Source organism: Empidonax traillii, unplaced genomic scaffold (genome assembly GCF_003031625.1).
Source record: "Empidonax traillii isolate 1590-97213 ecotype Southwest subspecies unplaced genomic scaffold, ASM303162v1 scaffold713:size524338, whole genome shotgun sequence".
Classification (NCBI taxonomy): Eukaryota; Metazoa; Chordata; class Aves; order Passeriformes; family Tyrannidae; genus Empidonax; species Empidonax traillii.
Window position 1 is genome coordinate 436,372 of NW_020955906.1, and position 24,814 is coordinate 461,185.

Sequence of the window (24,814 nt, forward strand, 5' to 3'; positions counted from 1 at the left end):
CTGTAAACTCAGAAAATAAAGTGTCAGCAAACAAGAATATGCAACTAAATTACTCCTTTTAAAACATCTAGCTACTCTTTTACTTAAGGCTTTTATACCCTGGCTGAGTAGCTTTTTCCCTGCCAAATGTGAAAGGTAACTCTTAGGGCTAGTAAGAAGTATAAGGTCATGTTTGTTCAGTGCCTACTACTGCAAGAGTGCTAAGTATTAGAAGTGAAGCACATCTTAGCCCTCAAATATGTGCAGGGTGAATAGTTGACCCAGTGCCCAGGCTGGGATGATTACTGATTCTAAAGAAATCGAATATAGCCTTAAGCCATAATAGAAAACAAGTCCACTACACATATATAAAGAACTGCATGTAAAACACAAATAAACACCACTACACACTTTTCAGAAAATTAAATAGAGCTTTCTCTATTTCAATACAAGGCAGTTCAGTCAGTTATGTTTTCCTCTTGTGTGAATTGCTGGATACAAGATGCAAGAGAAAATTCCTTAGTTTGATCTTTTTTTTGATCTCAACACATTTTTGCAGGAATTTAGGGAGAATGCCTCTACACATTGAACACATTGACGTGATGCAAAACACCAGTCCCTAAGGAAAAGTGACACACCGTCATGAGGCTTCTGTATTATTTAAGCAATATCACACCTAAGCAGTGTGTTTACCCAAGTGCTGTTCCGCTCTGATATCCTGGGTGTTCCCACTCCACCATTGGATGGTCATGCTGCACGGATAGATTACTATATTGCATCCTGATTGCCATAACCCAGAGGTGAGGGCCATGTAGGCTGTATATATCCTCTGCACACTGACACAGAGTGAAATCCAAATCAGTAAAAATGACAGCTATGCAATAAATTTTAAAAAATAAAAATGTGCAGCCCAGGATACAAGTGGCTTTCTGGGCTGCAAGTGGGCATTTCCTACTCATGTCCAGCCTTTCATTCACCAGCCCCCACAAGTCCTCCTTGGCAGGGCTGCTCTCAATCCTTTCATCCTCCAGCCTGTATTGATATCAGGGGTTGCCCCGACCAGGTGCACCGCTTTGCACTTGGTCTTATTAAATGTCATGAGATTCCCATGGGCTCACTTCTAGAGGTTGTCCAAGTCCCTCTGGATCACATGCTGTCCTTCAAGTGTGTTAACAGCACCACTCAACTTGGTGTCATCTGCAAACTTGCTGAGAGTGCACTCGATTCCACTCTCCGTGTCATTGATGAAAACACTAAACAGTACTGGTCTCAATACTGACACCTGAGGGACACCACTTGTCCATCAGGGCACTAAGCCATTGACCACTACCCTCTGGATGATACTGTGCTCTGTTCCTCATGCACTAAATAGTCCACCCATCAAATCAATCTCTCTCCAATTTAGAGCAAAGGATGTTGTGGGGGACTGTGTCAAAGGCCTTACAGAAGTGCTAAGAGACGACACAGGTAGCCCTTCCCTTGTCCACTGATGTAGTCTTTTCATCCTAGAAGGCTAGTAGTTTAGTCAGACAGGACTTACCCTTAGTGAAGCCATGCTGGCTGTCTCAAACTACCTCGCTGTCCTCCACATGCCTGAAGCACAAATTCTAGGAGAATCTGTTACATGATTTTCTCAGGCACAGAGCTGAGGCTGACAGGTCAGTCATTCCTAGGGTCTTTCTTTTTGCCCTTTGTAAAAATAGGTGCAATGTTGCCTTTTTTCCAAACACCAGGGACTTCACCTTACTGACATGGCTTTTGAAATACCACAAAATCTTTTTCCAGTTAACACAAATTTACAAACCAAGAAGCCTGTCTTGAGTCCTAGCAGTGATTTTTAGATATCTCATAACTGAGACAAACACTTTCTGGAACCTCATGGAGAGAGTTGTACCATGGCTGAAATGAAACACCATTCCTCTGAATCATCCTGGAAACTGAAGCAGAAACTGGTTTAAATAACTGTTCAGATTTTCCATGTAAATCTTTACTTTTCCCTTTAAAAAACACCAACCCCAACTGGTTAATGATGATTACCTGCACTCATTTGTATTTACTGTATGTGCAAATTTGCCCTTGCACTGAGCTTGTTGTCAAAACTTTAGGCACTGGCATAGTCTGACCTTGCTGCCCATGCTCTGCCCAGTGGCTTTCCATATGCTCAGGAAAGTCCAGCTAAGCCAGAATGTGCTAGACCTACAGAATCTGGTTGGTGGCACTGACATGGCCATGCACTGTCCAGGCATCCTATACACAAATAATTTAGATTTTCTTTTTTAATGCCTGGGGAAACTTTTAGCTGTAAGAAAACAAGGAAAAACTTAACTTGCTTCTATAGTGGTTGTTCGTGGCATGTGGCTTTTAGGCATTTGTGAAACAATATGAGGGGCAATTGCTTATGGAAAGCAGGGCAGCATTTAAATACACAGTCATCTAAACATGATCTTTTAAATCTGAATGTATTTTGTTATGCATCAGAAAATTTAGTTGTTTTTTTTTTTTTTTCACAATCTTTTTATCACTTTTAGGAAAGGGAGTAAATCACAATCAACAGCACATCCTTAATATGTGAGTTATATTGCCTACTCTTCTTTCACAGGCTGAGCCTTCAGGACATGTGGGTCTTATTCAGGCTGCTGTGTCGTGTGAAGGTGACCATTGCCTTATTTACAGTGACATCTATTGGCAAAAGGAATCTGCAAAGGGCCTCTTTTTCTATTAGAAGTTTCTTTTGGTGTTTGTTCTTTTATCTTTGGCATTTATCTTCTTCACATCACGCCATTCAGTTGTCCACAGCCAGTTCAACATTTTAGATTACTTAATATAGCTTAGTCAGTCATAATCCTTTCAAACCCAATATCCCTGTTCTCAATCAATCAACCATACATTTCCAGAGTATATGTCAAAACAGGGAAAGATTTTATATCATCAGCACAATATGCCAGTGCATGTAAGAGTTCGGGTCATCTCCAACACCCAGGAGACACTGCTTCTGCTGAGGCAGCATCATCTCAACATTACTCCAAATCTCTCAATTATTTGCAGCTCTTAACAACTGAAGGATAGGAAATTTAGCAATCTAGTCCTTGCCTATTTAAAGCTACAAGAATCTAAATCCAAAACCTCCTTTCTATTAAGTTTATAAAAACTGTATAACACATAAAGTTCTTTTATCTTATTTTATTCATATGCCATATTCCACTTTTTTTTTTCTGTGAAGTTATTTTGAAATTGATTAATTGACGTGGGTTTTTTTTTCCTCAACTTGATTCCTTGAATTCCTTTAAGGTTCTGCTTCACGTCTGTAAGACCATCAAAGTCCTTTTTGTGGAAGAAACAGAGACAAATCTCTAAAGCAGCAGAGAAAGCACAGGTATACAGCCAGTGGGTTTATGGCAGTAAACAGACGTCTGCTGTATCTTCACCCCATTGTACTCCAGAAGCAAAGACAGCTACTTACCAGGTTTTCTCTGTGACATAAAGAAAATTCCCAGCTGCTGTTAAATGCATGCAACATTAAAAACATCATGAGCATGACTGGCAAAGGCTATGAGCACATCAGAACACACTGGCTCCCTCCTGTGCCAAAAACTGCAGAGCTGACCCCTGGGCTCTTCTGTGGTTTATTTAATTCTGAGAATAAATTTACGAGTGATCAACCTTTTAACAACAGTACACAATTGTTGACAGCTACTATTTTCAGTGAATACACTCCATGTTTTTTGGTCCTTGAGCATTTCATTCTTCTTAATTTAAATGTTCCAAGTGTGTCAGAGGTTTAAGAGTTGATCAAAGAGACCTGCAGCCATGGGGGAGTAGTGATGACATATTTCAGCCCTGTTTCCTGTAGTCATCTTAATATAACATGGAGTTCACACTTGAGATTTAATTCTCTGCGAGCAGATCGAGTTGTCTGCTTGAGATTCAGTGTAGCTTGACTATACAGGAAATTAGTGACTGAGGATGCAACCAAGTGCTCAGAGCCAAGACTGGGTCCACATTCTCACTTCAGAGTTGCAGTAGATGGATGACCTGAGAAGCTGTTCCCAAAGGATTTCAGTCAACTGAGCATTTCTAGTCTTTTTCAGATGTCTCCGCTAACTTCCAGCTAGGTCAATCTAACGTGAATACAGCATCTCCACATTAGGGGAATTACTGTGAATGATGACTTCTTCTAAAACTTATTAGCGTAACTGTAAAAATAGTCAACTGTAAAAACAGTCAATAATTCAGAAACTTGTACAACTGATTGCATGTCTTACCACTGCCCAGGACATTTTACTTTATGTAAGGAACATAAAGACATATCTAATACTACACTACCCAAAGGCAATCTTCAAATGATGGGTGACAATGTTTTCTAAAATTAGAACTGCAGGAGCTAGATACAAAACTGAAGCCCTCTCTGTAAAACTTTAAGCTCTTCAACAGAAAACACAAGACACATTCATAAAATCAATTTTTTATTTTGATAAAATCCTTATAAATATCAAAGCAATGGATCAACTCCACTGTTTTCAATATGCAAGAAACATGTAAAACTTTTGTTTATGATATGAAACAGTAGCCTTATTGCTTCCTCTTCTAAAGCTACTCACTTGATAGGGAAACGTATCAAATCTAACACTACGTCTGAAAAGGGGGGTGAAAACAGGCAACACACTCTCGCGTTCTCAATGCACACTTGCCTGACATGCCCTTTAGAATGAACTTCCTGAGGTCTTTTTAGCTGCATTCTTCTCCATATGCCAGAAAACAAAAAATGCCTGCTGTTTTTTTCCTTTTGTTTAATGCTTGTACCTGCTGCGGCTGCTAAATGCTTTATTTCTCTAATGGTCTGTTTGTGCTCTCTTTCAGAAAACATTCAAAAGGCAATGGCAGGCCTTGCAGCATATAATAGCTATATTCTGGGGAGGAGAAAACAAAAAAGTCCACCTGTCTTAAACTAAGCTAAAATATCTATATCTCTATGTCTAATTTATTAAAATAGCATATAAATTCAATCATGACTGTGATTTTCCTCATGTTTGTCCATCTAAGATCAAAAGACCCACTGAGATAAAAGGCAGAGCCTATAAAACCTATTAAAAATTAATTAATGGAAGATGAGTTGGTCAGAAGTATTACAGAGATTGATGGTAGTTGCTGCCCATGAAACCTCTAGCTGCCTCTTCCAGGTATCACTGGTAACTATGTAATTCTCACAGTATAAGAGTAAACCTAATTCTATCCTAAGCTACATCCTATGTCAAGTTTATTAAAAATAATAAAAATAAATTTGGCATAAAACAAACAATTATATTCAGATAACAAAAGCTCCGGAGAGAAACACAGGCAATTCATAAAGATGGACATTTCAACATATTGCTATTGAGGGCTGAGCCTTTTATTAGATATTGACTTGATTCCAATTTCTTTGGCTTGCTCTGATTGTTCTCTTTGGTCTTGGAACGTAAGTGCAACCACCATAAGTTCAACCATGACAGCAGAACATCAGCCAGTACCTTGAGACGCTACATACCTGAGTGGTGCTGTGCTCCACTGCATGGTGTGGGGTACGCACCATGTGGATCACCCTGTAGCATCCTATGTGTCTGGCATGAAAGAGTCTGGAGCAACAGCCACCCCTGCCTTCTGATTTTAAGTGATAAAAGTCTGATGCTACATGGATATAGTGTTATAGTTGGTCCCTTATTGTTCACCAAATGCAAGAGACTGCATTTAGACCCAAACAATTCCCTCTATGCCCTTCTACCTTGCAGTTTGCAGGTTTCAGGACAACTTCATCACTACACATTATGAAATTCAGGAATACCTAATTCACCTGATATGATCAGGCAATATACAAAATCCTTACTATTTGCTTTTTAAAATAAACATCAATCAGTACATGATTCTTGCTGCGAAGCAGCCAGCACAACAGGATCATATAAACATCTGTTTTACTTAAATGCTGTTAGTCATTACTGCTTTTTGTAGGAAAGTGAAATGATAACATCATTGAAATAATTTTTCCTTGAGAATTACCTTGTGAAGTCTTAGAAAGAAGCTAAATGTTATGTTAGAGATCAGAAGAATAAACACAAAACATCCATTACTGCCAATAATATCAGGCATCCTGTCCAATAATTTGGTGGGAAATTCTGGGCAACTCCTTTACCACATCTGATCCTTATGATCAGCAGTGACCTCTGTGCTCCCAAACCAAGGCACTCAAACACAGTCAGACCTGTCAACCTGTCAGTGAACCTGCAACAGCTCAAGACATACTTATCTGTGTGAAATGACTGTATGATAACCAGTAATAAAAAAACACCTACTTGTTAAAACAACTCATGAAAAAAAAAATTAAAAATCACTAAGTATATTAACTATTAAAATTAATTCAGCCTTTGGTTTCAGAGGGAGACTACTCTGGCTTTACTCCTTTAATTCCTTCTGACTTCTCGTCCTCTTAGAGGCTGGGGAGGCCGGTAGTTTCTCAGCAAGCAGCAGGCGACCTCATCCTCAGCAGTGCTCAGGAGGCTGCGGAATTTGGCCAGCTGTAATCAAAAGAGACATAAGGCTCAGCAGAAAACTCTCATATTGATATCAGTGAAAATACATGTAGTAAATATTAAAGATACTTGTCACTTCTTTTTCCACCTGAGAGAACAGAACTGTATTTAACTAGGGCATGTGGGGAATGGCAATATCACTATTTCTGTCCTTGTAAATGAAAAAGGATGACTACTGAGAAAATTTCCCAAAATACACGTCAGCTTGAAACTCTGCATAAGGATTACTTGTTTCCTATATTCACACTTTTCTTCCATAACATGATTTAAATCAGGAGGGTTTATATTTTTTAGTTGGATTTCATAGCTTGTAGATTCTGGAATGTTTTTTGCCAAACATTAGATTATGTTTCTTATAATAAACACATTCTGTGTATGTTTTCTTTCTCAAAGAGTATATTCACAATTAACCTGGAATTGCAGGTGTGGTGCTATAGAAAGCTGCTGTAATTGGTACTTACTCAAATCAGGAGAGATTTCAAATTCTTTCCTTGTGAAGACACAGAACAAGCAGTTATTCATACCACACCATATGCTGATCCCAGAAGAAACTCCTAGCAGAACTCCACATATCAACCTCAGGAAATCCAAATCTGATTTAGTTTAGCACTAGTTTTTATTTCTAGTATTTCCAATATTTACTATTTCTATATACCACCTTACTTCCCTTCTAGGTTGCCAAAGGTAGGACATTATAATTATAATAGAGTTTTTAGTTGTATGGCACATTGCATCTCATTTGCACTAAGAGCAAAAAAGTCAATGCTATCTTGCTTCACCCCATTCTAAACTTAACATGTGTAATTCAGGCTCCCTGTAAATGTATAAAAACTGAGAAGCTGTTTTTAATTTTCTTCAACCTGAAAAGTGTAACAAAAGGCCCCACAGAAATAAAAACTTGAGGAATAAAATTAAATGGCAGAACTGTATCAGTCATAGTGCTGACTGATCAATCACAATGGTGGACATTACTGGAAATACACACTTTTAGCTTATATTTATAAGAATATAGCATATTTCTACTTTAATACCTAAGATATAGCTAAAGTCTATGAAGAATGACTAGCAAAGAATCACTGTACTTGACAGTTTCCCACACCATGTCCTCTGAACCTGTTACACATAGCTGTTTGTATACAGCATTTCACATTTTAGAATGTATTAATTAAATATCTGCCCAAATAAGAAGCCTTTAACATGACCAATGGCTTCCCTTTGGAAAGTTGATACCTTAACACAAATTTTCAATCCTAGATCCACATGCATTGCAGTGAGTCTTACAAAGCCAGATTGACTGGAGAGAGGAAGAGATACAGATGAGAAAAATGCACACACTGAGCAAAAAAATGACTTCAAATCAGTTGCAAACAGAATCTGAGGTCTCCTGAATAACAAGTATCCCATTCAGGAAACTCTCTTAACATTTTGTATAAAGACTGAAGTCACCATTTCTGCTAAGTATGTGGTCTCTCATCAGAAAAACTCTACACCCAAGAGCATCAGCCCACTGGGTGTCACTGTTGCAACGTTAAGATACATCACGAAGCTTAATTCAATAAGGAATGTAAATAGACCCTTTATGTAGTATCACAGTTTTCCTAAGACAGCCTAACATAAACCTCAGTTTATTACAACTGTATTCGCTTTTCACAATTCTAGTAAATTCATCAAGTTTTACATATCTGGAATGCAAAATTAAATTTACTATTCATTTGCCAGATAAAAATGCCAGAGATGAGCAGAATATGCAAGTAATCAAATCAAATGGATTCCAGAATTCCCGAGCATCATCAAAATTCTTTTTTTTTCTGTAAGCTCCTTAGGGGTTATTTTTAATTATTAATTTTTAGAGTATGAAGATAGCTGTTACAGTAAGAAAAGCAACAGGAAGTCAGGATAAACAAATTTTCAGGATATACAAATTTTGCCTTTTGAAAATCCAGTAAGTTCTGCAACGACATATTTGTGGACATTTTTTACAATTTCAAGTCTTACAAAAGCAACATTTTGATAGCAGTGACAAATCAAACAATACCTGTTCAGAACAAACACTTATGGGTTCTCTCAGAACAATCCAGATGACACTCTCAAGAAGAGGTGGAACAGTAAGAGAGCCAAAGTAAGTCCAGTAGTCCAGGGACTTGGGAAGCAGACAGCTAGGATCAAAGTTTGTGAATAGCGCTTTTTTACCCTGGAAATTAAAAAAAAAAAAAAAAAAAAAAAGCTCATTTGTATTCTAGGTTAAATATATTTAGAATTTTATTTCAAAGTAAAAAAAAAAATAAAAAAAGAAAAATACAGGGAAAGGTTATTTAATGTTATTTATAAGGAAGAGGCCAAGATAAATCATGCCAAAGGAGGCAGAGCTTGTTCGACTATCAGGTGGGCTGGCAGCATGCTGGGTGATGGAGGTCCTCATCAGTGCCATTCTGAAGGGGTCTTACCTCTGTGACAGCTTTGCTGCTGCTGTCCCTGCTGCCAGCAGGATACCATCAAAGGTGTCAGTTTGACATAGGTTCCCTTGAGTTACAACTGACCATGAGATGGAAGTTGAAGGGAGAGGACAGAAGATGTTAGACGTTCAATGTGGTCTCTGTGGGGCTGGCAGAGTAACCCCACAGGTTACTGCCACTGGCTGCTCTCCCCTTTCACTCCTCCCACGCACACGTGTTACTACTGTTTCTCTGTGTTCCAGCTACCTGGCCGGAGATGACTGTACAAAACATCATGTGGAGAATCAGGCTGATTTCTCTCACACAAACAAAAGAATTGTTTCTCAATCTGTACCTCACTTATTTCTTACCCTGTACCTCAGTGAAACAGGCAAAATATTTCCCTCATATTTTTTACAGCTTTCCATAAACTATGTTCTTCCCCTGCTACTATTCTCGTAGCAACACATTCGTCAGAGACTGGGTTCTGTGAGGAATTAGTCTTTTCCTCCGATCTTTTACTTTATAAAAATTGCCTACTTAGTTTTCAATCTACGAAAAGTGCCCCTAAACTGCCTCAAATCAGATGTGGATAGCTATGATAACAGTAATCAGGAAACATGAAAGTGAGGGGAGTAGCAGTCAGGTTTCAAAAAATAAAAAACCCCACCAAAACAACAAAAACAACTATCGGTATTTTTTTAGAAGAACTCATTTACCTTGATTCTAATGGTGTCCAAGCGGTCAGTAATCTTCTTCAGCTGAGGGTTGCACTCACCAATCTGTTAACACCAGAGAAAAGAGAAACACTGGAGCTCCCAGGAAAATAACAAAAATAAATAATCAAAAAGGAAATGCATAATGAAACTGTTTTATATAACTCTCCTTAACTGACTGTGAGATCTGATGGATTTTGTGAGGAAGCCTGTGACTAGCTGGTCTTTAGAAACAGTACTCATCATAAAGAAGATCCGCTCCCTTGCTGATAATAATTATTCTGGCTACCCACAGTAATTATTTCAGCTGCAAATGAATCACAAACTTTTCACTACAGTAGAATAGAAACTATTATTGTTCATGTTTTAATATGCAGGACATTAAAAGTGGCAGGCTTACATTTGTAATTTAAATTACTTAAAACATTGAAAACACTGTTCTTATGTATCCCAAGAAGAATTTGTCTGCTCGGAAGTCCAGTGACACTTGTTCTTGAACCATTATAATGCAAACTGGAAAGACTGAATTACTGAAGCATTTCTTTGCAACTGCTGCATGGAATGGCTTCCTGACTGTGCCAGCACCAGCACTAGCTGTGCTCAGGGAGCTGTGGCATCCACCAGAAACCATAGGTTTGATCAAAGCCCTATCTTTTCCATAGACTGTGTGAATTCTCCATCTGTTTCTTTATACAGAAGTCAATGAAGCTGTTGCACAAGTTTAATTTCATCTTAGAGCAGGTACAAACAGCAAATAGGTATATAATAATTATAAGGAAACTCTCCAGTTTCTGGTTTTGTTTTTTTGTTTGTTTGTTTGTTTGTGTTTTTTTTTTTTTTAATTATTATTATTATTTTCTAGAAGAAACTACCAGCTTAGAAACAAATTATTAAAGAAACATTCGAATCAAATCTGACTGGCCCCATAAAGAAACCGATTAGTCATTTACAGATTATTTGGATCTGTATAGGGGCAGCTGAATTAAGTTTCACATCTTATGCTGTACTGGAGTGCAAACTAGGCAAACAGAGAGTTTCACTGTCTTGAAAAATCTCTTAATCTGATATTTTTATTCTTCAAGGAAGCACAGCTTTCCATATTGGTAGCTAAATTCTATGAAGGAAACAAGTATAAAACAAGTATCTTTTTAGCAATAATGACACCAACCATCACCATTATCTCTTTGGGCTTATAATGCAGATTTATTAGGAGGGCTAGAGCATTCTTTTCTTACCTTCAGAAATACAGCCATGACTGCTAATCCATCGGACTGACGAGCTGCCTCAACAAAGCTGGAATACTTCTCTGCGTTCCAGTGGACCACATGAAGCTGAAAAGCAAGAGCCACAGACAGCATCAACTCTCGCTGAACTGAAGCAGTGGCAAATGAATACTACAACTTTCTGGGTCTCATACTCTACTTCACTCTTTTGTATGAAGAGCAGTGCAGATATTTCATGAAATTGGTAAATGTGTAGTTCACACAAATGGCAAAAGCGTTTCCAGTGGCTGGGATTATTCAAAGTTTAGCAGGAATCAGCACACCACGGTGCCTGGCAAACTGCTGTTGGGCCCCCAGATTTTGAATTGGGAAGTTAAGACAAGAAAGCCAAAGGTTATATAACTAAAGGTTTTAAATCCATATTTAGTACAGCTGATTTTTAAAAGTGATTGAAATTCATGAGGATGTCATTAGTATTTTACTCGTCTTTTTCTTTAATCAAGCTTTCATCAACATTAATCGGCCACATAAATAGCTAGACAACAGGCAGAGGTACACACTTGCCTGACCCCTTAAACTTGCACTGACCCCTTTTCCCTCGTTTAGTTCAAGCTAAAAAGCAACATTTCATTTTTTATACTTTCCAAATGTTATTTTCTATGACTGCCAGTAGTTAGGCCCTTACAAGCAGCTTGATTATCTCACGTTTGAGTATTTGCATTTCCAACATGTATTATTCTGGAACTGTCCTCTCATACTTGCTTAAGCAGCTTAAAGACACCACCTAGCCAGTGGAAAAAAAGGAAAAGCCCACGATCTCTACTCCCATGTCACCTAAGTCCCTCCTGCTAAACCAGGTTTCCTAATTCCTGTCCACGATTCATGGTGGCAGCTCCTGATTCTCGGGAAGCTCCAGGATGTTCCAGCCTCTGGAGAGAGTATAAACACTCACACAGCATTTAAGTCTAAGTACTTCACAAACATTAATTACTTTCACAAATCCTCAGTGGATTAGTAAATCTTATTACCCATAGTTTTTAGATAGAGAGGCTCAGAAGCAGGACATGAGATTGGCTTTTCTAAAATTGGTGGCCATCTTTTCAGACATTGAACTTTACTCTTCAGGAGTGCTGAAAAGCAACTTCATTGAAGGACTTAAACTGGGATGAATCCCTGAAATAAAAGGCTTCCTTTTGGAATACAGCACTTACAAGACACCTAAAGCAAGAGCAATTTAGCAAAGCTGGAACTTGCTTTAAAGGTTTCCTATGGGAAGCAACATAGCTGCATGGTTGAAATAGGGATCTAGGAGTATGAAGATTTTTACCCTAAATCTCAGTCCTTGCCTAACCTCTCTGAGTTTCACTTTTTCATCTCTCTTACTTGGTCTTACTTTATGTTAATGTTTGATAAGCACTTGGGCTCTAAAGTGCTGAAACATTACTTCCAGCAAGTAAGGAAACCCACTGTAGTCAACAATAATATGTGTACGGCCATGATGACACACGTGCTTGCTCACAGCTTCAGAAATCCTTGAAGGAAAGTTGCTAAAAATATTATAAATTAAACCAAGAAGAGAACATAGTCCACTAAACCTTTTACAAGTGCATTAGTATCCTGGAGCTTATAGTGTCTGCACCACTCATTATTATAAGTTCACAGAAGCTAAACTGAACAACTTTTAAACAATTACCTTTTTACATATACAAAAAAAGAAACGGATACTCTCAGTCAAAATTGACTTTTATTGTGGATTTGAAAAAAAAAAAAAAAGAGAAAAAAAGCTAACAACAAACAAAAAGGAAAATTCCCACAACTACTAACAGCCCACTCCCACTCCCTCATAGCTTCACCCCCAAAAAACCCAAGCCAACCATCCCAAAAAACACAAAATTCCCAAAGAAACAGAGCTGTGAAACACTTTTGGGTACAGACCCATTCTCAATGGCTTGTCACTTCTCTTTAAGGAATATATGCCGTCTTACCACCGCTCTGTCACTGCAGCTTGAGAAGAGACCTTGATCAGACCATATGTTGTCACAAAGAACGGAGCCATGGATTACTTCTGCTTCCCGGTGGGATTAGAGGCCAAACCTTGAAGTCTTCTTTACCTGGACACTAGTTTCTTCCTTCAACTCAGTTGATGCTTTTTCTTGAAATCTTGCACATCTTCCTTACAGAGGCGAGCACTGAACCCATTTTCATGTCTCCTTCTGAGGTATTTTCTTTCATGTGAACAATGCTCAGAAGCCTTGATTTTAATTCTGGGTTTCTTATCCCAAAGCCAAAGTGACATCTAGAGATCTTCTTGTGGAGGGTTACCCAACCAACAGGTAACAGAAAGGTTTTTTGACTGGCTAGAAATTCAGAGATATTTTCTCCTTCCGTTTGGTTTCTTAGATGGGAAACATACAATTTTCTCAGCTAGAAATTTGGGGTTGGTACTTAATGGTTTTAAAGCACCTCTATTAATTCTTTATATTCCATCTCACCTGGTTCCTGTGGAAAACATAAGCCTTTAAACACTGCAAATGGCACTTTTCCCCATTAGTGTTAGAAAACTGATCTTTTTTTCCTGACTGCTATCTCTTACAGTATTTCCAGCAAAATCTGATCACACTACTGTGCATTAATTGCATTTTTTCTTCTGTAGCATTATGCCTTTTATTTGTCCATTACCATGTATTTTTACACTTTTTACTTCTTTTTAACCCCAGAAATCTCTTCCACTCTCGGAATTACCTGTTGTTAAAGACCTCAGTCTCATCAAAATACTCCATGTTACTTCCATTTGCAAAGAGGAATCACATACCGAATACTTTTTCTTGCAGATTACTCAAATGCACCAAAGGAGACAGAGCAGGAGGGAAAGCTCCATGCCAGAGCAGATGGTGCATGTCTCCCTGTGGCACCTCCACTGAAACACATTACCCCACAGACAGCAGGCACCCCACAGATACTCAAGTTCTTAAAGTCATAAGCACCACATTGCTAAGTGCACTACGGTACTCTAAGTCTTGCATAAACTTTACACTGCACACGACCCTAATCAAATAATTCTGTTGTCATTGAAGTTGACTTTGAAAATGTTCTCCAAGGAAGGGACAGTGAAAGATAAAGTTTAAAATAGTTCTTGAATATTAAATCTTGCTCTTATCAAGCTCTTGTCTTCTGTACTCCTTTTTTAATCCTCTCCAAAGCTTTCAAATAGGTTCTCCTTTGAGAAAAGACCAAATATGCAACACTTCAGGAAGACTGCTTGTCTTTTGATAAAATACAGGGAAAAAGAAAAGCAGGAAGAGGAGGGGCAACATTATTCTTACAATGGGAAACTAGTCACAAGCTTAGAGGTGCAGATGACTCCATGCAAAGCCTTACCTCTGCCGCATACTTCATCCCATCCACTGCGTGCTCAGAGCCGGCTTCATCGTTGGACCCCCAGTGGAAGTGAATCTGGCGCAGCCTGTAGGTCCCGCTGAGTGGCCCCCCAGTCAGCACTGGAAACCCAAGCAGAGGGAAAGGCTTCACTGCAGGAAAGGGAGCCTCTATACCCACATCCTCTAACCTCACACCAAACTTCCGTCTTTGGGTAGTCCTCTGCTCCTTCTCAAAAGCTGCCTCAGATGGCTTCCCAGTTCTTGGAAGTGCTACAGAAACACTCACTTGTCCAGGATATGACTATCAAAATTGCATTTATGTGTAGGTTAGTGAGTTATGGACCACAAAAGGGTATGTTATTATCTCCAAGTCTGTCTTGCTATGGATTGGATATTTCTCAGAAAATGGGAAAATACTTATATTTTGCAACATTCAAGAGTGTTTCCTCTCTTGAATAAACTTAAAAGAATCACTAAGACATTAAGCTTAAAATATAGATTTTATGAATAAAAGCGGTGATCATAAAAATCATAAAAATATAATGTCAGCACAATTTCTTCTTGTCTTTGAAATTTGGAGGAAAATAGGTGGAGCTTAAAAAAATTTCACAGCTCTTTCCTTCATTTGCAGCTAGATCTAGTTACATCAGATTGGAGTCAGAGAAAAAGGAGCTTGTATTAACATAAATAAAAATAAGCCAATGCTGCATATGCATTGTATAACTGCAATATTAGTGACAATTAGCCAGGGCTGGAAGGCATGTGCTATGAGGAACGGCTAAGTACTTTGGGCTTGTCTAGTTTGGAGAAAAGCAGGTTGGGAGGTGTCCTCAATGCTCTCTACAGCTTCCTAAGGAGGGGAAGCAAGGAGGGAGCTGCCGGTTTCTTCTCCCAGGTATCCAGTGACAGGACTCATGGCAAAGGCTCAAAGTTGTGCCAGGGCAGGTTTAAACTCGACACTGGGAAACATTTCTTTCCTGAGGGTGGTCAAACACTGAAACAGGTTTCCTAGAGAGGTGGTCAATGCCCCAAGCCTGTCAGTGTTTAAGAGGTGTTTGGACAATGCCCTTAACAAGATGCTTTAACTTTTGGTCAGCCCTGAATTGCTCAGGCAGCTGGACGAGATGATCATTGTAGGTCCCTTCCAACTGAAAGAAGGTGCACTATTTTATTCTATTCTAAGCTATTCTATTCTAATTCTATTCTGTTCTGATTTAATTCTATTCAACCTAACATGCATAACTTTACTTTTGCAAGTGCACGTCATTTGTGCATCAGAGTTGGAACCAAACTATCTCTGCACATAGACTTGAATGCGAATCACATTCCAAAAGATTTCCTATTCCCTGCAAAACAAATCATTCCATTCTCCAGGCTCCATATCTCCTCTGAAGGTTTGGGAATCAGTTTGGGATAGTTTACTGGCTCATCATAGAAATTTTAAGGGGAAATGAGGGGAGGTTTACTCAGATGGTTTTTAAATGAAGAGCAGTAGGGAGGACAATGGCAATTTTTTCTCTCTTCTAGGTTTAGTCCAAAACCTAAACTTTCTTAGGAACAAAATACACCAAATAAAGATGAAAGAAGAATTTTTAAGTTGCCTATTTGCTAACACAAGTAGGCTGGGTAATGAAAAGGAAATAGGACTGTTTATATGGGGGGAAAAATATCCTTAAAGCTTCAACTCAAAATCATGCTTTTACACAGCCTACGGACAGAGGGGATGGCGAAATGGCACTCCTAAAACAAATTCCTTCCTTCAAGGAATGAAAACTTGGAGGCAAATGATCCTAGAAATGTGTCAAGATCAGCGTTGTAACTGGCTGGGGGAAATCTATCATGTAGAAATGCATCGGTGTGAAATACTTCTGCTGAAAAATGTGAAAAATGGCCTGATGATGTATTTGTGCCACGTCATACAGGGATGGCAAATCCCTTTCATTCCAATCATAATTAAAGAGGAGGTTGGTCAGAAGCTTTTTGGGCAGATATCAGTATCTTGAATTTTGAAAAATGTTGGAAGATCAATAGACCAATTTCAATGAATGGAGATAATGTTGTATCAAAGAGCATAAACAAACTTAAACAGTTACAGATCTGATAGCCCAATTTCAATGCTGACCAAAGTGAAGAAATAGTTCTTATGGAAGGCAGTTAATAATGCATTAAAAGATGCTAATGTATTTAGTACCAATTTGATTTTTTTTTAATGAAACCAACACATAGCAGGAGTTCTTACTTCACATGGGAGCCCCAGAAGCCAAATTTGGGCCCTAGAAAATTCAGTATTTTTTGAGCAATGACCTGAAAGAAAACAAAAACATTACTGATAAAGTTTGTCAGTGACAAATATTAGGGAAAATAGTGAATTACTCAGTTTATGGATATGGACTGAAGATTCTAGTCACACAGAAGATATGGAATATGCTGAATGAGACTGGGGATTACATCTGTTAATTATCTGATCTTCATTTGCCAGTGCTTTGCCATGATATGAACTGTGTTCTTGGAGATATGGCCTGAGGAAAGGAGTAAGAGGAGGATCACATTACCATTGCTTTGGTACCATGGTAAGCCTACAGAAATGTTATGTTCACGTTCTGTCACTTCATGAATGGAATTAAGAGAGTGGAAGAGGTTCTTGGTGTATTCACATTCATTGACTTTTTTTTTTTTTTTTTCAAAAAAAAAGGAGTTTAAAGGCTAAATTGACATAACTCACATCAGGAATAAAGTGTGATTTTGATTTTTTTAATTGTGAGGATAATTAAGAATTAGAACAACTTACCAATGGCTGTGGTAGGTTCATCATCGCTGGAAAATTTGAAATCAAGATTGTATGATTTTCTAATAGATGTGCTTTGGTTCACCAGTGCCTACTAGGCTTGAAGCAGAGATTAATTCTGGGAAGTCCCGTGGCATCTGACACACACGAGGTCAGACTGATCACTGATGGTCAGCTGATGTCTCTCAGGCAACATCCAGTGTTGCTTGTATTGACAGAAAATTTAAAACTAAGACTGTTCAGGAAACCAAAGCACGATGGTGTCTCCGTCTACTTCTCTCCCTGCTGACACTACAACCTAACAAGTCCGCAGGACTAATGGACAGGGTGATCAAAAATTATTTCCCCTCTGATTTTGACCCTTGGGAAAGCATCATATGGGCTTGGATCCTCAGCTAAGCCTCATGCAGCCACAACATGATATTATTGCTTGAAGATTCTGTGCTCCTACAGTTTCAAGGTGGGATGGGCTGGCTTGCCAACATCTAAGAGAAGGTTTTAAAGATGAAGGCACTAACATTAAAAAGACTGTGCTAAACCAGAGAACTATTGCTTGCAAAAAGGGAAGCCATATACTCCTGGAAAAGACTGGCACAGTAACACTTTTCAGAGAAGTAAAGGGATCACTTGCGATATATTTCACTTGTTCTGTATTGGCTCTTTCCTGACACAAGAAGTCCAAGTATGGATTGTAAAAAGGGGAAAAACATATAACCAAACCTGCAGCTAAATTCAGATAAGAGATTTGAGCGATTCAGTTGGAATGAACCTGTAATGAGACACAAAGGATTCATCTGCAGTGAGAGAGAGAGAGCAGCATCTGAAAAACTGTACACAACACTGTTCAAACAGGATGGCTGGCACTACCCAGGTGGTTGGGGTGGATCAAATCACCCCTGTGAATAGGGAATCCCAGCACTTCCTGAGAAACACAATCTCGAACTCATGTACAAATACATTCCCACATTGTATCATGCTGAAAAACAGGGAAAAAAGGAATCTCTCATCTGGAGGAGCAAAGCCTTATTATTCATGAGGAGTTCATACCCAATAGTGAGATGCGCTCTATATAGGAAATGGCAGAGAAGACACAGTGCAACAGGAAAGGAACAAACCTGATCTGTTGATGGTGTCATCAAACTCCACACTGGTGGAGTGCCCGTTGTTAAGGATGATTTTAGCAGAAGCTGGATCGTAACTGGGATTTAGAGGACGGAGGGAGGGATCATACTTGGTCTCCTCAGTTTTGATGTCAATGGGTGACTGACGGTCTCCATTAGCAACAGGAAAAACCTCCTTCCAGTGGGCAGGCCCTGCAACACATTGGAGGAGAAGTCTAAATTGATGACAGTGCCCTCATTCTTATGAAAGAAAACTCCGCTTGATTTGTTTGCATTTGTATCTTTTAAATTCAGAAAGGATCAATCAGGAAAACACAAATCAAAATACTCAGCTACTTTTCCTGTATCACATTGCAACAACAGCTCTCAGGACCCCTTCTGTACCTTGCATATAGCCTTGAACAAGGCCACATCCAGTATATAGGTACTTATTCACAGTTAAGACTCAACTATGCACAAGACACATACAAAAAATGCTCATTCAAATCAAGCATCCTTTATCCAACAAACATTATGCCCCAGTAAATTTCTGACATGCCATTTTTGCCTATTATCACAACTCATTATGCCTTTAAGGATTACCTCTTTTCTATCCAAATCCTTGCATTAAGGATTTTTTTTATATCTTAGTCATTTGCTGCAAAAGACCTGAGAACACGTCTTCTACTAACTATGCTGAATGAGATGGGGAGATATCAAAAAAGGTAAAAAAGCTGAGTGGTTCACAGGCTTTTCTGGAGCCTGATGGTAGTGCCTGTAACCCAAGCACTACTGCACCACCGGTAAGCTCCAACTCTGCACACCAACTGTCACAACAAGAGAGAGACTGTCACCATCTAATCACAACACACACACACTAGTGTAGCACTAACAAAATCCAAGAACAGGAACACTCAGGACAGTGGTACCTGCACGAGGTTTGGATTTCTACTACCTCCTGCTGATAAATGAAAGTAGATCTTCCAGACACAGATCTTGCAGCACCATTATCAGCGTTAGGTAGAAACTGAAGGACTAAAGAAGCTGTTAATCAATACCAGCGATCTCAAGTTAACCTTCCTCCCTCCATGAAAGCTAAGTCAAATGTAAGCTGAAAAGCTAATAAATCAATAATATGGCTATGAGAAAATGGGAAATGTAATTCTAAAACAGTAAGAAAAGTTTCACTGATGAGTTATCTGTTATCTATGAAACATCAAAGTTCTCAATAAGAATATATATTAATTTTCTAACCATACCTAGGTAAAGAGGCCAAAGAAGAAAATATGAACAATAAGTTGCTTGGGGAATATATTCAGTAAGTAAAGATAGAAAACAAGGTTTAGAATGGAAAAGAGGATAAAGTAAGGGGAAAGAGGAAAGGGAAAAAGAGAAAGGTGAAAGGGGAAAGTCTGCAGGGCAAATGATCTTTCAGTATTAATAAATGCATAGCACTCCAGGCTTATAATGGATACAAAGCATAATAAATCACCTAAGAGAGACTAGACATAAGAAAACTTTAATACGAGCATGAGAACCTAATCTTACAAAATCTGCATCACTGGAAATCTTTGTAACTCCCTATACTGAAGATAACTGATCTCAGTGTAAAAATTAGCCTATTGGTTTGGGTCTTTTTGGATAGCTTAGCACTTAAATAAACATACTGACAAAAAAAGGATTAAAATATATGACACCCTGATTAACAGCCTAACATTAAAACTTGTTAGATATTTTTCTTTCCTCGACTTCAATAGAAGTAAACACAGCTGAGAATCTCACAGGTGCTAAAGGTGCCCCAACAGTAAATCAGGGAGGGAAGCGCCCGGTAAGGGAGGGAAGTGCCGTGGGGCAGCAGCTTGCACAGCCACCTGGGCAGAGGCTGATTCTCCTCTGAAAACTGAAGACAGAAGGAGAACCTGTAAAGAGCAGCCTAAGACTTTAAGCCTCAGGCAGAACAAAAGCAACGGTCTTTCATCTTGAATTTGTTAAAAAGTCCTGTTGTTAATGACTGCATTAACTAAATGCATTAAGGAAAACACTTCTAAGGCAGAAGATAAAAAATCCTACTGGTTTGAAACATAAAACTGTTTAAACTTAATTTTTCTCACTTCACAAAGGGTCATCAAAGCTATCCAATATTTTAATTATGTACAGTTTAGCATATCTTTAATTGTATTTAGATCCTAGCACCCTGTAGTTAAAGACGCAATGCAAAGTTTTATTCCTGCAAACCACCACTCTGTCATTTATACCTAACTACTGTGTTTTGGGATGCTTAAAGAAAGCTTATTGCTACTTAAATTTAATGTTTCCAATGTTCCCTAAACGAGAAAAGGCAAAATATATTTATATGCTTAACTACTTGCTCTTATTGCTCTAGCTCCAAAATAACTACAGTTATTTTGCATTACGTAATATGAAAGAATTGCATACAGAAATAATACAAAGGTGCCTAAAAGAGGACCCAAGGCTTTTTTTCTATCATTAGCTAATTATTTTACAGTAAACTTCAGTTCTAAAAAGACATTGTAGTTCTTTTTGTACTTGTTCTTGGCTCAGATGACCAAAATACTGTTTTGCTATGGTGATTAGACTTCTATGAGTAAACAAGACAATTAGAAGTCTCACCTTTCAAAATAGACAGAAAAATATCAAGAAATTTCAGCTCCTTTTGTACCACCAGGTCATATCAAGCAGTATTCCTTACTAGATGATCTACCAGCAATCTGTTATTATAGTCTTGCTACTCTAGGAACACTGTAACTCAGTTCATTACTACAGACCCTGCCTCACCACAACCTTTGGATACGACTGTTGAAAAAAGTCATTACAGTTGGAAGAAATGTTCCAATGCACATCATACAACCAGATTTAAGCAATGGGATCTCCAGAGTGAAAATTCTGTCTGAATTTGGGCCTGAACTAGATGCTTCCATATTAACATAATGTACACTTTAGTTTTATAAATATGTACTTTAAGACATATCCAGGGACGTATAACTCACTATTCACCTCCCTTCTTTTTTTTTTATTTAACTAAGGAAAGTAATTAATATACCAATTTTTGAACTTATGAAATGCTCTCTTGTTATTGAGAAAGTGTTCTGTTGCTAGAGGCGATTACCTACTAGCCCTTAACAATCAAAGCCATTATGACCAAGATTTATGACAAAAATTAAAACTATTTGCTCTGAACATTTTGTGTCTTTTTTTTGGACACAGCATTACCATATGCAATGCACACCTCTGACACTTTTAGGTCAGACTCACCAGGACCGCACAAATCCAGTTCATAACACAGATCTCATAATGAAGGTAGTTAGGAATTTGCCAGGAAATAGAACTCACTGTAGCACCTGATAAAGTTGTGTTTTTATCCAATTGCAGTTAAAGATGATGAATTTCATCAAAAGGATAGGCTAACATGAGACAAGCCCAGTGAAGGCACTGCAGGACACAGCTCAGTTCCAGGGAGCCTTTATATGTGCATAAATAGAGCAGGTGAAAAACTGGATTCTTTTTTTTTTTTTTTTTTTTTTTTGAGAGTTTGCTATTACATATAGAAAGTCCAATTTTTTTATTATGGTCTGACCTTGAGAGGATCACATCCTTGTTGCCCAGTTTATCATACATAAAGTGCTTAAATTTATAAACTTGGTTACAATTAGGTTACAATAAGACTAGCTCAAATAAAAACCATTACAAAATAATAATGGTTAAAATAAAGTGCCTTTTTTTAAAGCAGCTATCAAAATGATGTAATGATTCCCAGAGAGAAAAAAAATCTATAAAGAGTTATAGTTTGACTCGAGTATCTTAAATGTCTTTTCCAGCCTAAGTGATTCTCTATGGCTCTATGAATCATATCCCTTTTATTTATAAAATGCCTCACTGTTACAGTAGTAACTAGATCAAGATACATTTTTAGCAGTAAAAGACAATTCATGTAAGTATTTTCCATACATTTCATTAAACAAATAGTAAACAGAAGGCAACTGACTTCCCACTTACTCATTCTGTGATTCAGTAATTTGCCTTTTAACTGAGGGAATTCCCCAGTAAACTAAAAGGACTGTTCCTGTGAAGGGCCAGAACATTCCCCTCCTGACAGGAACCCTGAGTAGCAGTGAAAAGCATTAATGATGCCACACTGAAGTCAGTTTTCAAGATTTCAATATTATGCCTCTATAGATAAGCACCATCAAAACTGTGAGGTAAAAAAAGTGGCGAGAAAGCAAAGGTCAAGGTTTTCATAGAAATAAAATAATGCATTGTTGCATTTCAGAAATACATGCATCAAAGCAACCGGTATGGCAAGCTGCTGGTAGCAGGGAGGCTAAAAGGGTGGCTTCTATGAGAAGCTGTAGAAGCTCCCCTGCGGGGAACCCATGCTGGAGCAGTCTGTGGAGAACTGCAGCCTGTGGGAAGAATTCCCATTGGAGAAGTCCATGGTGGTCTTTTTTCCATGAGAGCCCACACTGCAGCAGGGGTAGAGTGTGAGGAGTCCCCCTGCTGAAGAGGAAGGAGAGGCAAAGACAACGTGTGATGAACTGACTGCAGCCCCCATTCCCCGTCCCCTGCGCTGCTGGTGGGGGGAGGACATAGAGAAAATCAAGAGTGAAGCTGAGCCTGGAATAAAGCGAGGGGTGGAGGGAAGTTGTTTTAAAGATTTTGTTTTATTTTCTTATTATCCTACTCTGATTTGATAGGCAACAAATAAAACTAGTTGCCCCAAGTTGAGTCTGTTCTGCCCATGATGGTAAGTGCTGAGTGATGTCTTCCTGTCCTTTTCTTGACCCACAAGCCTTTCAGTCTATTTTTGCTCCCCTGTCCAGCTGAGAAGGGGAGTGGATAGAGCTGCTTTGGCAGCTGGCATCCAGCCAGGGTCAATCACCAAAACTTTTAATTCTGTCTATAACAGTGGGCCCATGCCTTATACACAGATATACCATATAGGCAGACATGTATATGCAATATTTGACAGTTTACTTTATGCATGCAATGATTTATTGTGACTATTGCAAGTAACAAATGCAGAACTCAGAGGGAACACAGATGTCTTTTCAATGCTGTAGGCAGTCAACTATAGATATAAGTGCACCAGATTTAACTAATTTCACTTTGTTTCTGCTTCATAAGTAGCAAAAGTTAGTCTTAGGTTCAGGGAACCTATTTCATGCCTCTCTCCTTTAGTCTCCTGTGAGAGGCAGAGGAAAGGGGGTGAACTGATGAGGAACTACCCACCTCACTGCTGCTGGGGGCTCCAAAAAAGAAGAGAGTGAAACTCCATCTCAAATACATTATCAGCCAGTAAACAGAATTTTATAACAGAAATGGGGCCTCAAGCAAGGTCCAGGGCCACCCCTATAGAAACTCTGTTGGCCTCCCCTCTCTAGAAGTTGAGAATAGCAAACAAGGAGAGATAGGATAAGGGAGGGAGAGTGGGCTTCTTATCTGGACAGTGCAGGTGAAGCTCACAGCTTGGAAATACACGGAGAAACAAATTTAAAAAACAAGACCCATTTACGTCTTCAGGGGAGGGGTAGAGTAGACTGCACAACAGCAGATAACACACCTAATCATTGCAACATCACTGTGATCCACCACCACCCAGTTTTTCAGGAAAAGTACATCCATCCAGAAAAGATGGAATAAGAAGGTCAGAAAGGAAAGGTAGTACTTGCACAAACAATATTCCAAACTCTGCATATTCTTACAGGAATTAGTATATGCAAATATATAGCTTTCTCCCTTTACTGTCATGGTGTCTTATTTCTCTGTGTACAGACAATACAAGTTATTCCATGTATTTTGTCAGAACCGAGCCTCCGATTTACAAAATCACTTCCACTTCTACTTGCAGGACTTGTGAGACTGTCTGCACACAGGAGCAGCGTTTGCATGACTTAAAATGCAAACCAGAACAAAGTCTTTAAGCCTGCTGATGAGCACATCTTGGGACTTCAAAGACCGGCAAGATTAAGTAAACCATGGAACAGCTAAAATCCAGAAGCATGTCCTCTTAGGTGCATAGTTATACATTTAAATGACCAGTTCCAGTAACCAGGATTTCCCACCGTGTAACAGAAGAAGAAGACAGCTGGAATCTGCCGATACAGCACCTCCGATCAGTGTGACTGTAGTCTAAGTGCACACACAACTAACTGTTCAGCTACACGAGCAAACGAAATCGCGACTGGGAACGCGACAGACCCGACTCGAGCCAAGCCCCGGCCCGACTCTGCAGGCGGTGCCTCACGCACGGACACCTCTCTCAGCCGCCTGTTTTGCAGAATACCGAAACAAAAATCTACTCGCTCTCACGCTGCAAAGCCTCGACAGCATTTCGGCTCATCCAGCTTTCCCGCGGGCGCGGGAGCTGCCGAGCTCGGAGGCAGGAGTTGCCCTCGGGGGAACCCCCCCCGACCCCCCGTCCGCCTCCCCCTACCGTTGTGCTCGTCGTATCCCCAGTGCAGCATCGCTCTGCTCTCCTGCCGGCACGGCACGGACGGGACGGGATGGGACAGGACGGGATGGGACGGGCTGGGACGGGAGAGGCGGCTGCGCCCGATTTGAAGGCGACGGGCGGCGACGCCCCGATCCTCGGGCGCTGATAAGGAGCCTGCGGCTCTCCGGCCCCCG

At 39.3% G+C, this 24,814-nt stretch overlaps 1 protein-coding gene across 4 annotated transcripts; it reads right to left on the reverse strand.

Moving 5' to 3' along the window:
• Positions 1 to 5,040: 5,040 nt before the first annotated feature.
• On the reverse strand, positions 5,041 to 24,709 carry LOC114065899 (carbonic anhydrase 13-like). Of its 4 annotated transcripts, XM_027900149.1 has the most exons (9): positions 24,621 to 24,709; positions 18,185 to 18,382; positions 17,790 to 17,838; positions 17,073 to 17,098; positions 14,286 to 14,404; positions 10,920 to 11,015; positions 9,688 to 9,750; positions 8,572 to 8,727; positions 5,041 to 6,521 (listed from the first exon to the last, which is right to left on the reverse strand). In XM_027900149.1, the coding sequence occupies exons 1-9, from the start codon at positions 24,649 to 24,651 to the stop codon at positions 6,408 to 6,410; spliced, it is 852 nt and encodes a 283-aa protein (XP_027755950.1). In that variant the 5' UTR covers positions 24,652 to 24,709; the 3' UTR covers positions 5,041 to 6,407. The 4 variants fall into 4 exon arrangements, with proteins under 4 accessions (XP_027755950.1, XP_027755947.1, XP_027755949.1 ...); XM_027900146.1 differs by lacking the exons at positions 17,073 to 17,098; positions 17,790 to 17,838; XM_027900148.1 differs by lacking the exons at positions 17,790 to 17,838; positions 18,185 to 18,382; positions 24,621 to 24,709 and adding an exon at positions 16,524 to 16,588 and having other exon boundaries at positions 17,073 to 17,673.
• Positions 24,710 to 24,814: the final 105 nt, after the last annotated feature.